The sequence below is a fragment of the Neoarius graeffei genome, chromosome 17 (genome assembly GCF_027579695.1).
Source record: "Neoarius graeffei isolate fNeoGra1 chromosome 17, fNeoGra1.pri, whole genome shotgun sequence".
NCBI classification, from domain to species: domain Eukaryota; kingdom Metazoa; phylum Chordata; class Actinopteri; order Siluriformes; family Ariidae; genus Neoarius; species Neoarius graeffei.
Window position 1 is genome coordinate 55,696,864 of NC_083585.1, and position 14,359 is coordinate 55,711,222.

The 14,359-nt window shown below is 41.6% G+C and overlaps 1 protein-coding gene across 6 annotated transcripts in view; it reads right to left on the reverse strand.

Moving 5' to 3' along the window:
• Positions 1-378: 378 nt before the first annotated feature.
• The window catches only part of gdpd5b (glycerophosphodiester phosphodiesterase domain containing 5b), a 187,194-nt gene continuing 173,213 nt past the window's right edge, over positions 379-14,359 (reverse strand). For 5 of the 6 annotated variants that reach the window (XM_060897759.1, XM_060897758.1, XM_060897761.1 and 2 more), the window contains 2 exons: positions 2,393-2,505; positions 379-803 (listed from right to left, as the gene is read on the reverse strand). In XM_060897759.1, coding sequence (XP_060753742.1) covers positions 736-803; positions 2,393-2,505 — 181 coding nt within the window. In that variant the 3' untranslated portion in view covers positions 379-735. Of the gene's footprint in view, positions 804-1,346; positions 2,282-2,392; positions 2,506-14,359 lie in introns of all 6 variants that reach the window. The other variant, XR_009650210.1, reaches the window with a different exon arrangement.

The following is a 14,359-nucleotide window of genomic DNA, read 5'->3' on the forward strand; positions in this document are numbered from 1 at the left end:
AGGTTGGATTTCCTTTATTTAAAAGCTTGTACTCGATCTCTTCTAGCGTCCTGCTTTTACAATAAAAACAAACCTTTATAAGTTCAACTAAATCAACCTCTACTCCGTGTTTATTTAAAAATGTGACCCTTTCTTTAACCGATAGCCTTTCAGGCTATAAAAGGCATAAACATGAATATAAAAATCATTCTTCTTGAAAATGTTAAATGGGTGTGTATGAAATACACGGGAAAGAGAAATACAGGCACTCTGTAAACACACAGGAAGTCGCTTTGGCCCTTCGAGAAGACAGGAGAGTGTCCCAGAGGAAATCATAACATGCATCATAAACCACACGCACACACACAGGTCCGTTTAGAAATATTCCTCACACCCTGGTTACGCTCGGTCATCTCCAAAATTAAGGGAGGGTTTTATTACAGCTGTGTTTGCAGCCAGAATAAAATGGTGGATGTTCCAGTCGTCATGAGCGCTCAAGAGACCACCGACTGGTCACGTCAAATTCTTCACAAGTAATTTACAGTTTAAAAAAAAAAACTATACATACAGGATATACACTGACGTTCCTTTAGCAATACAGTGACATTCCAGAGCTCACAGGGACACTGAAAATGGAAAACTGTGGCAAAGCAATGAGGGGAAGCAGAAACATCTGGAAAAGAAAGAAAGGCGGTTCAGGCTGGACGGCCAAGTCGCAAATGATACTTTCTGACCCAGTCAGTGAGGGGCGCCGAGTCAGTGGACATCCTGATTGGTGTAGAAGTCGAACCCATTTTCCTCACAGCTGACCCCATCGCTGACCTCTGCACACACACACACACACACAGTTCAAATTCTACTACACGATTAAACTGTCTAATGAATTCAAATCCAAGATCAACAACAGAACAAAGGTGTCAGTTCTATTTTGGTCTCAGTACCAGGCCACATTACACTCATGGTGTATTCAGGGTGAATTTACAACTTGTAATTCCCATCTACAACCAGTAAACACCACCAAACACTATAACGTTCCTCTTTTCTACTTTTAAATACGTTGATATCAGTGTCCGCTTTAGTTCAGTTATCATTCAGACACTTGTTTACATCTAGAACAATGACTAGGGCTCGAATGATGAGGGAGTTTTGGTACCGATAACTTTAAATGTGGAGGTGATTATAGAAAATCATGCATGCTGATTGGTCGAGAGATTCGGACTATTTCTCGATAATCACCTCGAATGACTTGGCAAAATGGCAGCCAATCGCTTGGTCACCGTAAGTGAGGAAGAATTACAAATGGATTGATGGATGGATGGAAAACTTATGCAATGCTCTGTACAGTTTCTCCACACTTTGTTACTCACCATGATGAGAGAACTGCAATGACAACCAGAGCCATTTATGAGACGACTGGAGGTGAAGGAAGGATGGAGCGGTGGGTGGATGGATAGAGAGATGGCAAGATGCAGTGAGAGGCAGCGAGATGGTGGATGATGGGGGATTGAGCAGGATGGGGAAAGATGGATTGGGATGGAGCAGGATGGCTTGGGATGGAGCAGGATGGTTCGGGATGGATTAGGATGGAGCAGGATGGCTTGGGACGGAGCAGGATGGTTCGGGATGGAGCAGGATGGTTCAGGATGGATTGGGATGGAGCAGGATGGTGAAAGATGATGTGGGATGGAGCAGGATGGTTCGGGATGGAGCAGGATGGATTGGGATGGAGCAGGATGGTTTGGGATGGATTAGGATGGAGCAGGATGGCTTGGGACGGAGCAGGATGGTTCGGGATGGAGCAGGATGGTTCAGGATGGATTGGGATGGAGCAGGATGGTGAAAGATGATGTGGGATGGAGCAGGATGGTTCGGGATGGAGCAGGATGGATTGGGATGGAGCAGGATGGTTCGGGATGGATTGGGATGGAGCAGGATAGTTAGGGATGGATTGGGAAGGAGCAGGATGGTTCGGGATAGATTGGGAAGGAGCAGGATGGTTCGGGATGGATTGGGATGGAGCAGGATGGTGAAAGATAATGTGGGATGGAGCAGGATGGTTCAAGATGGATTGAGATTGGGATGGAGCAGGATGGTGAAAGATGATGTGGGATGGAGCAGGATGGCTCAAGATGGATTGAGATTGGGATGGAGCAGGATGGTTCAGGATGGATTGGGATGGAGCAGGATGGTGAAAGATGATTTAGGATGGTTCAGGGAGGAGCAGCATGGAGTAGGATGGTTCAGGATTGGAGATGAGATGATGGAGGGTTACAGCTGGGGTTAAACTGCTACTGCTGTTGACCTTTAGGAAACATCAGAACCACTCACAGCCATGCAGACATCATGGGGCTCATGCTCAAACACTAAATGAAAGGTATGGACACACACACACACACACACACAATCCCTTTACCAGAGAAGATGAGTTTCTCCTTCATGATGTTGACGTCTCGGCTCGACCTCCTGACAGCGGCGCTCAGCATGATCTGCTCTGGGTTGTAGCTACGCATGCCACTCATCCTCCACCTACACACACACACACACACATTAATGATGTCCTCCTGCATGGGTCTAGTTACTGAACTAAATAACAGCAAAACAATTGAACACTGTTTTATGGATGTACAGCTGAAGTTTGTTCAGATAAAAATAATGACTTGAAAAAACAAACTCAAAAACAGTGAAGCTGTAACTCAGGGTTCTTGCTTTTACTTATGAAAAAAATTCCAGACTTTTCCCAAATTGCTTTCGAAACCTTTCCAGACTTTCAATGTTAAATACTGTTCGTTAGTTTGGGGATCACTGTTTCCAGGAAAAGAAATGAAACTCGAAAATGTTCTGTACTTCAAGATAAATGAATGTCGTAAGGATGATGGATTTAAAACCAGAGTGGCCAGTTTACATTACTCCATAACACTTCCTGATTTTTTCCCCTCTTATTCATTCATTCATTCATACATTTATTTTTACTGGAAGGAAGCCTGTAACTGCTCATTTCCATGAGACGATACAATCTTTAGACCTCTATTTTATTCTTTTTTTTTTCCACTGGGGATATTTCTGGGGTTTAAATAAACTCCGGATATTATTTGTAGAGTGCTGGACAATATTGCAGAGTTTTCATGGAAAATATGGAGAGCTAACATCCTTACGCTCGACTTCGTTTTCTGGGGGGGATGGGGAAATAGATTTGATTTGTCTGACCAAAATACAAAAAAAAATAACAATAAAATAAATAAATAAATAAACCGACAAATAAAATATATTTTTAAAAATCATTAAATAAAATCATAAAATAAATTAACTGTAAATCATTAATAAATTAATTGAAATAGAAAAGTAACCAAATAGCGATGTAACAAATTACAAATAAAAATGAATAGTGCATGTTACAATATTAATCACAGGGGGAAAATATTAAAGGAACAGTCCACCGTACTTCCATAATGAAATATGCTCTTATCTGAATTGAGACGAGCTGCTCCGTACCTGTCTGAGCTTTGCGCGACCTCCCAGTCAGTCAGACGCAGTCAGACGCGCTGTCACTCCTGTTAGCAATGTAGCTAGGCTCAGTATGGCCAATGGTATTTTTTGGGGCTGTAGTTAGATGCGACCAAACTCTTCCGCGTTTTTCCTGTTTACATAGGTTTATATGACCAGTGATATGAAACAAGTTCAGTTACACAAATTGAAACGTAGCGATTTTCTATGCTATGGAAAGTGCGCACTATAATGACAGGCGTACTAACACCTTCTGCGCGCTTCGGCAGCGCATTGATATCTGAGCTCCGTATCAATGCGCTGCCGAAGCGCGCAGAAGGTGTTAGTACGCCTGTCATTATAGTGCGCACTTTCCATAGCATAGAAAATCGCTACGTTTCAATTTGTGTAACTGAACTTGTTTCATATCACTGGTCATATAAACCTATGTAAACAGGAAAAACGCGGAAGAGTTTGGTCGCATCTAACTACAGCCCCAAAAAATACCATTGGCCATACTGAGCCTAGCTACATTGCTAACAGGAGTGACAGCGCGTCTGACTGCGTCTGACTGACTGGGAGGTCGCGCAAAGCTCGGAGAGGTACGGAGCAGCTCGTCTCAATTCAGATAAGAGCATATTTCATTATGGAAGTACGGTGGACTGTTCCTTTAAAATGCTATCAGTTTAAAAAAGTTCTCTCTCTGAATTTCTCACTCTTTCTAATATAAATATTCTCTAATAACATCCACCTTCTGCAATTTTATTATCTCTAATGACTCATCTTTTATTAATTTGATCATTCATATCCAACACTGTTGTTTTTTTTTTCTGTTGATTATGGCGTGTTTTAGATCGTCATCGTGTTACGTGAACATTTTTGTAAATAAACTGTAACAAAAATATTTTTTTTCCATCTTGAAGTGAAGAGGGATGCAAACTTTTGCACTTCGCTGTATTTCAGGATATCGTATCATCATATCTTCCATCCCTGATCTATAGAGGTTTTCGACCTGACGTCATAGGGTCATGTGATACTGTTTACGCCGCCCTTTTGGAGGTCAAACAAAGCCACGCTTATCAGCAAACAATGCTTGTAATATCCATCTTCTTCATCGCTTACTTTTATCGTAGAATGCCTGATACGTGTTGTGCAGTTAGCTGCCACGACAGAAGAGGGGATAAACCTGGATTAACGTTCCATAGGTTCCCGGCCGATCGGCAGCGTCGCAAAAAGTGGATCGCGGCGATCAGGCGAGAGAATTGGCAGCCCACCGAACTCACGCGTTTGTGTGGCGAACATTTTGTCTCAGGTAACTTTTCCAAAAGTTTAAAGATATCGTATGCGAGATAAATGACAAATTATACATGTAGCCTAGCACCTAGCCTACACGTAAGCCCTGTTAGGCGGTGTTCAGGCTACCTGGCACCTAGCCCCACTAGTCAGGCTACGATGGTTTTATCTTTATACATCCATGGTTTTATATACGTGAGACGGGGACCGCTCGGCCTCATCAATGGGGCGACCTGGCACCGGGCTTCTTACTAGTGTTTGGGCGGCTTACGTGTAGTCTAGGTTTAACATACAGGCGAGGCAGAGCCATGTTGTTGGATGGGTTGTACTTTTTAGATGTGAATATGCAATGGACAAAACTAGAATTCGATACTAGACATATTAATTATTACGCGTTTTTCTATATGATTAATGTAACTCTCTCTCTCTCTCTCTCTCTCTCTCTCTCAACCTGGACACTATTTTTCTAACTGCAATGAATTTACTTTTATTTGGTATCACGTTGAAGTAGACCGTTATGGAATTTTTTTTGCCACAAAATGTTGTTGGAAATCTTTGCATACAGTATGTTGTCATGGCAACCATTCAAACAATGCATGCTGTGAAAAGGGTAATAGTGTAATTAATAGGTAATGTCGCTCGATAACCCACATGTTGGGCTAGCGGGAGTCGCCATTGTTGTGACCGCCAAAATGGCGCCATCTACTTGTCGACATGGCAATGGTCACGTGGGTCGAAAACCTCTATAGAGATCTTGCATGTGACGTCACAGCCGATCCAGATTGTAACAGACGCCATCTTGTCGGTCAAACGCCATATTTCCGCCTTCTACTTCTGCTTCTACCTTTTCTTCTGGAAAACCCTACTATATATAATTCTACTACAATGGCTGCGGCTACAAGCTCTCCCTACCTGTGCACGTTTATGTTTTTTGTGTGTATTTTTGCGTGTTGTTCGTCTGTACCGGACTTCAATATCCACTACAACCGTATGGACTTACTGGACATTGGTTTCCAGCAGAAAATTATGGTTTGTAGCGATTTCCATCGCATGCACAACATTCCGGACGAGATAGCGAGACCAGCGGGGTCTCCGTGGATTGTTATCGGGTCTGGCAGGCGAAGGAGGCGGCGCCGGGAGCGGAAGCAAAAGCGAGGCTGGAGGCAGAGCCGGCCTGTTGACTAAGCTCAGAAAACAGCCACTCAAATCTCCACTGCCGCCTCTACCTCTCCAACGCCAGATCCATGGTAAACAAGACGGACGATTTGGAATTACAGCTGGAATTACCTTATTCTATTCTATTATCGGCTGGTCAGTGCTATACTCAATACTTAAGTGACTTACCCGTCCAATGAGGATTGTTATTTTCTTGTTTACAAGATGCCACATCTGAGGGCGGCTGACAAATCCTGAATTTCTGTAAAGATAACTGTCCAGAGATTTATAAGCACGCAGTGCTTCACCACTGAATAGCGAGGGAAAGTTAATGAGGTAATCATACACGTCTGGGTATTCCACCTCTGGCAGTTCAATATCCACTGACACGGTCGTGAAAACTACGTCCGGTAAGCGATAAGGGTCACTAATCTGTAGGTCGTTTATTTTAGACATATATCTAGTTATCTGTTCATTAGAAAAATGAGCCGTGTAGTCCGTCGGTTGAAATGTATCCATTTTGTACACGAGTGCAGCAGTATTCAGCTGTGTTTTTTACCGACAAGATGGCGGCTGTTTACATTCCGGTCACGTGACTGCAAGATCTCTATAGGTGATGTAAAGAGTGTCTGAGTCATTTGTACGTTTCAGCAATATTTACAGTCTAACGCGTTCCTATAAGAACAATGGATAATGAGATTATTAAATAATCTCACGCTGAACTCTGGTGAGCTGGAGCACTGATATAAAATCTCTGGTGCCCTGCAGTGTCTCTATTTGTCCTTCACTGGAGTGAGTGTGTGTGTGTGGGATGTGTGTGGGGGTCTGAGCTCAGACACACTGCTATAAATAACTGACTTTTAGTGCAGGTTCGTGTGATTAATGCAGAGCCACCATCCATCTCCGCCTGGCCACCTCCGTCGCTCTACCAGGAGAAATTTACATCTCAACTCCAACGGGAGGTAAAAAAAAAAAAAAAAACCCTCAGCGCTCGCCCAGGCAGGAAGCTTTAAATAATCATGTCTGAGGCTAACAGGCTACGGACACGAACAACGGCTCAATACTGCCGTCTAGTGGACACAATAAGTAGTGGTTTAATGACTATCATACTCAAACATTTGTGTCTGTCCACCACGTTTTCATACCAGATGCTCAGATGAAGGATTGTGAGTTATACCTGCTGCATTATACTACCAAGCCTCCGTCTGCAGGAAATACAAACCAAAGTCAAATTGGACCAAGGGAACTTACTGACATTAAATTATGTGCGTGCGACCCAAAATGCTCCATTTTCCAGGCACTGACTACAGATACCTTACAGAACCTCGTGAATCTATCAGAAAGCGATCTCAACTGTAGAATATTGGCGAATTTCCCAGATTTGTTGAGCAACAAACCACAAAATGCTGCTCGGGAGGTCAAGAAAACACGTGGTGAACTATTAGCACCGCCAAGCGAATGTTGCACAAAAACTCTGCTCGGACAATCGATGCATTTTCACTACAAATCAAAATGTCATTCGCTGATTTTAATGGCATAAGATAAGATACTTTATTTATCCCCAAGGGGAAATTCAAATAACCAGCAGCTCATAAAAAAATAATAAAAATTTCCACCAGTCATAAGCATAAAAAGACTAAAGAACAATTAAATAACAATAAAAATAGGGATAATAAGCTACTCGGACTTGCTGCCACTCAATACGGCGTATACGTGTACATGTGTACAGATCTATACTCGTCTCAGTCATGGATGATGTTAAAGGGGAACTGAAGTCATTTTTAAACTTGTTTTATTTCTTAATCAACGTGCTATTCAATTACGTTTTCGGTTTTATTAACCTTATATCGTGACTCGTATTGGCATATTATATTACACTTATCGGCCTTTTCGGTTTTTAGCCGTGTTGAATGTAGTTCGTTTGGTCCACGGCAGGCGTCGCTTATCCGCGCGATCTTCACGAGACCTGTGCGAGACTTCAAACGTGAAGTGCCAGCGCCGCCATTTTGAAAACTGTTTACACAGCGGCCAGATCGCCATATCATTCCGATTTAGATTAATTTCGAGATTTGCCAGCTTCATCGGTGATGGAGATTATTCCATACGACTTCGAACCAACGTGGAGTAGAGAAGAGTCGGAAAGACGACAGGATAAGGACGAGTCCGTCACGCTGGTATTTACGTCTAGTCTGGTTAACACCAGACCATATCACAAGTGAAATATGGTCTGGAATCCGCCTATTGAATTTCTCGTAGGGGAGGTGTGGTTTACGATTGTCAACGGCCGTTTATTGGACGTTGCGAATGTCTATCATTTGGCGTATATGTAGCCCATGGCCAATCATGGCAGTTGTACCCGGTGACGTAGTTAGAGCGACGAAGAGGCGAAGAAAGACTGTAACGCCAAACCCTGTTCTTTTTTTAAAACAAACTTTCGCTCTAAACTATTCAGAACAGTGTCTAAAGCTTGATCGAAAGTTTGGTTAGTATCGCTCGCCGCCATGTTAAATGTGATCCGTAAACAGTCCCAAATAAACTACAAGCTTCCGTTTGTCGAGTAGTACGCGTCACCGTCTTTCCACCCCTCCCCACTCTCTGATTGGCTCCCTAACTCAGGCGAGCCTTTAGACCATAATTTCCATGCTGTCTTTTCAGATCGGAACGATTGTGCAAAGCAGCATGGGATTTCCCAGGCTAATTTACGTCATTACTGTCACACAATTAAAACGTGCCAGATCAGGCGGCTGGTGGGTTTTCAAAATAATAAATACATGCATGTAATTTTGTGACAAATCCATATTATACTGAGCGCATTTCACACATAATCCTCACTAAGGTTTCGGACAGCACTACAAAATGGCGTCCTCACTACATAGTGCCCTATATCGTGAGTAGGGAGCGATTTCGGACACAGGGAAAACTTCCGGCTTGATTACATCAGCATTCGAAAGAGGGCGCGTGCGTCTTTTGACAACGTTGGCAGATGTCGGTCACTTTGATTTCCGCTGTACGTTTTACTTCCATCCTATGATGTCTCGCACAGGTCTCGGCAAATCTCGTTTACGGCCGTCGCTTTGCCATATGGACTGATATATTACAGAGCATATTTCAAACACTCAGAACTTGCTATAGCAGCGACAAAATAGCGATCAAAAATGCATTCCTATATTTAATAAAATGAGATAAATATAATTTTGATTTTAAAAAAATTGCCTTTAGTTCCCCTTTAAAAGTGATTTTAAAAAAGTGTATCCTGTAGGGGCGCTATTGAGGTGCTTATTCATTGACACTGACTGGATCAGCCAATGAAAACGGTGCAAAATATTTTTCAACGCCGTTTCTATGCGTTCTGTAAACATCTGGTACAAAAATCCTGTAGCGCGACACATTTAAAGCTTAAATCAGGGTGTTGAGAGGCGTTTCACGCTTTAGAAGAGTGTGTCATTGTTTTAACAAGTTAGTAATGAAGAAAGAAAAAGGAGAAAGATCCAAGGGACATCACTGAATAGTGGATTTAGTTTAACGTAAAACATCACAAATAAGAGCTCGATCGTATAAAACAAAGTGTACTGTTTACACGCTGTTAGTTTTATTTAATATTATATTCACATATTCAAGGGCAACCAAATTATTTTCATCACCCAATGCCTGAGTACCATCGTACGGAAGCCGCGAAAGGCCCTTCATATAATCTTTTTTTATTCACCTTGTTATCCCGAGATAACGACATCATTAATTCAGGATCTCGAGAAAACAACACAACTAATTCGAGATCTCGAGAAAACAAAACCGTTATTCCGAGATCTCGAGAAAACAAAACAATTATTTCATGATCTCAGCTGGATCACTGTATCTCCGTCGGTAGAGGCGAAGCCGGGCCAGTCTTCTGCGGAGGTGCCGCGGACTAATTTTGAAATTATCCCTTATTAAAAGACAATGCAATCTCTCCCTGTGTCAACCCCTGATCAAAATATTGCCTTATTAGGTGATCGATTATTCCAGACATTCTAATGACCAAAGTTGTGTCTATACAGAATGAGAAATAGCCCCAAAGTCAGCATATCACAAGTCTCTTGGCGTTCCTGAATGAACCATTTCTCAGCTGTTTACTCGAGATCTCGGAATAACGGTTTTGTTTTCTCGAGATCTCGAATTAGTTGTGTTGTTTTCTCGAGATCCTGAATTAATTATGTCGTTATCTCGGGATAACAAGGTGAATAAAAAAAAGGATTATATGAAGGGCCTCTCTCGGCTTCCGTACCATCGAAAGTCTGTTTTCCATTTTTTAAAAATAACACAGTACAATTATTATACTTGTAATTAAATATAAACATGTTACTGTGCAAAAGTTTGCATACCTTCGATATTCATAACGCTGATTAGGACTGATATCAGGGGTCATAAATATTCTGATAGAACTCCCAAGTCCATGCTTTGGCCTTGAGATCTTCTTTCAAACTCTTTGGTTTGAAATAAACTGCTAAATAGATTTCTAATAAAATAAAATAAAATAAAATAAAATAAAATGCTCCTTCAGGGTGCTCGGGATGGTTACTGGTTCTGAAGAAGCACCATCCTAGGAAAGTTCTAATATTTTTCAGAACTCGTAGCATTTCCTACATTGACACGCTGAAGATTCGACAAAAGATCTTATGATGTTCAGTATATTTATTTCTTAAAAACACAAACTACTGTATATGGGCATGGGGCGCACAAACTTTTGCACTCAAATCTAAGTAGTTCATTTTGCAAAGCTGCATTTTAAAGTTCATATTTTCTGTGAAGGAATCACATGCTTTATTTTATTGTGCAAATAGTGCACTAGGTATGGAGCCCTAAAAGTGAAATAGTCCAAAATAGTGAACAAAAAGCCATTTGGGATTCAGCCTAATAAATGTGTCTGGGGCATTAGTAAATAAATAACGAAATATTTAAACAAAAATGGAATAAATGAGCATGGACGATGGCAGATAGTTAAAGATACTAACTGCAAAGTCATCTGAAATTAAAAAAAAAAAAAAAATTATTGCGCATGGTATTTTCCTCTGTCTTGCAAGAATAATATCATGTACACGAGATGTGATCATTCTGATACCCTGAGGGTCGCTTTTCTCCGTTTTGGGACCGTTTTCCTTTCTCTTGAGGTAAGTAGTATGACCCTACGGAAACAGGAAACCGCTGAGTGAGGAGCTTGAACTAATTAGCATGACTATGGAACTGCGTCACACCAAGATGGCGACGCGCAGAAAACATCGTAACTCCGCATCAACCTCGAAGAGTTTTGAGTCGCAGGGATGTAATTTGCGGTTGACGTTCGCGAATAGATCCGTGAAACAAAAGACGAATATTTATATCTTTTCCCTGTCACTGCTTTTGTGTTCTCGTTTCTTTCTCTGTAAGATCAAAACATTAGGTGTGTAACGCCATACTCGCTACCGTGGAGTCGAGCCCATGCATTCTAATGCTAAGATAGCTAAGCGCTAGCTAGAATAATTTAGTTATCTGTCCAGAAAAATGACACGTCAGAGTAATAACCTTGCTCGATCTTGCAGTTGCGCTCACTAGACAGGCTTTCATTTTCCTTTTCAGACTTGTTCTGGTTAAAAGTAGTTTGGTTCAAACGCCACCTGGTGGTCATGTGATATTGTTGCTCACTTGCTTCAGCAATCTCCGGAATCGTAAAATGCGGGACGCTTTTAATCTCGTCAGAACGTTTACGCACAGGTGTGTGTGTGTGTGCAGCAGCGAAACATCTCGAAACTCCAACAGCGATAGAATATTTTACCAAGAATTCAACTTTGCAGTCAGAACCTTTAATTGGATCCTGAACAACGGGGTGAGAAATGTGAACACGTGCTCAGCATGAACAAATCCAATGTAAAATTATAGAAGTGTAAAATTATATGCCCATTCCTCTTTAAATGCATTCATACTATATCTCAATTATTTGTTATTTCCATTGCTGGTTATAGATAGAGGAGTGTAAAAGGGTAACAGATGATAGATATGCGCACTAGCGGAGCATCGCGGGTCGTAGAAGTGACCCAGTTACCTGATCATGTGATAGCTGAGAGATGCCAGAGTGCAGCAGAGAAGAGGAGCATGCACATCAGCAGAAGAGGAGGAGGAGGAGGAGGAGGAGGAGGAGGAGGAGGAGGAGGAAGAGGAGGAAAAGGTACGAAGGGCAGAAAGAGAACAGATTAACAGAAGGAGAGAATCACGAGGTCAGTTCAGAAGCAAGAGCTGAAATCACGATGCCAAGCGCAGCACAAAGTCAGCACTAAACCAGTAGCCAGAAAAATCCCACACGGATTACTGCTTACAGAATGAAGACACATCGGAGCAAATCGCTTTTAAAATAGAAACAGTAAAAAAAAAAAACAGTCACCGCTCATGCACTCATTCAGTCAGCAGGGGAAAAGTCTCCTGAAACCTTTTCTCCTCCCCCCCCAGTTTACTTGATTTCTTTTTTCCTTTCAGTGCATCCTTTACCGAAACACTCATATCTAATGTTGAAGCTGTAAATTGTGAATGTAATCTTAAATTATAAAAAAAAAATATTATTATATTTATAAAGGTGGAGAGACATTTTATCAATATGGAATAAAATACTCAGGGGTGTGCTGTTATAGGAAAAACAGTTATTCCACGAAATCGAGTCGTACATGAGCTGATAGCCGACGAGGCGCATAGCACCGAGTTGGCTGTAATCCATGTATGATGAGATTGAGTGGAATAACTGTTTTATTCTATCCACCATCACTGGATTTTGAGAAACAGAGCATTTTTATTTTTAGCAAATTCGATAAACAACAAGAGTGCTCTGAGAGCACAATATCCCCCGCTGGCAACTATATCAATGCTATAAGGACATAACTCTGTAAAATGCGACTGAATTGAATGAACTTACAGTATAACAAAGAATCTTGTCAAGTTTTATGAAATTCCTCCAAAAATTGTGAGAGGAGTTGATTTCAGAAAGTGAGTACCCTTCCTGGGACGGACGGACGAACAGCGCCACGACATAATCCCCCTTTGGGCCTTTCGGCCAGTGGGGGATAAAAAAAAAAAAAAAAAAAACCTTTTTGCCAAATTACATGAAATTCCACCAAAAATTGTGAGGGAAGTTGATTTCAGAACGCAAGCACACCTTGATGAAATCGCCAAAGTACAAGTTTGTTAATAATCAAGGGCATAACTCTGGGAAAATTTGCCCAAATGAAACGAAATTTCAGTCTGCTTATAACTGTCATATAACAAAGCCTTCTGCCAAGTTTGGTGAAATTCCTCCAGAAGAACGTCCACCCTCATGAAATTGTCAAAGTACAAGTTATTTAATCAAGGGTCAAAACTCTGGGAAAATTTTCGCAAACGAAATTAAATCGCAATCTGCGTATTACCGTCGTATAAGAAGGCCTTTTGCCAAGCTTCGAGAAATTCATCCAAAAACTGTGAGAGGAGTTGATGTCAGAAGACGAGCACACCTTCGTGAAATTGTCAAAGTACAAGGTTGTTAATCAAGGGCTGTACGGTAACTCTGGTAAAATGCGACCGAATTGAACAAAATATCAATATGCATATAACTGTAAAATGTAATGTGTAAAATGGCTTTCTACAGTACTCCATTCACAACATTAGAAGAATCAGAAAATATCTCTCTGTCAAAGCAACACGAACTCTTGTCCATGCTGTTGTAATGGGAAGACTTGACTACTGGAATAGTTTACTTTATGGATTACCAGCGAAATCGATCTGTAAATTACAACGAGTACAAAATGCTGCGGCAAGATTAATTACCAAACACGCCCAAGTATAACCACATAACTCCTGTTTTACGGTCGTTGCACTGGCTACCAGTAAAGGAAAGAGTCCATTTCAAGATCCTTGTGCTGACGTTTAAAGCTATTCATGGTCTTGCTCCAGAGTATATCAATTGTCTCATATCAGTGCAGCATCCTAGCTGTTATGCTCTTCGCAGAAATAACGAACTTCTTCTGAAGCCATTCAGTGCTAAGACTTAGAAAACTCTGGGTGATCGGGCCTTTGCTGCAGCCTCCCCGTCTCTCTTCAACGCACTGCCTCGCCATATTAGAGAAGAGAACAATTACAACAGATTTAAGACTTTAGTAAAGACATTTTTAATTAGAGTTGCTTATGAACATTGAGTATTTATATTTTATGTATACAATTGCCATATTCTCATCTCATCTCATTATCTCTAGCCGCTTTATCCTTCTACAGGGTCGCAGGCAAGCTGGAGCCTATCCCAGCTGACTACGGGCGAAAGGCGGGGTACACCCTGGACAAGTCGCCAGGTCATCACAGGGCTGACACATAGACACAGACAACCATTCACACTCACATTCACACCTACGCTCAATTTAGAGTCACCAGTTAACCTAACCTGCATGTCTTTGGACTGTGGGGGAAACTGGAGCACCCGGAGGAAACC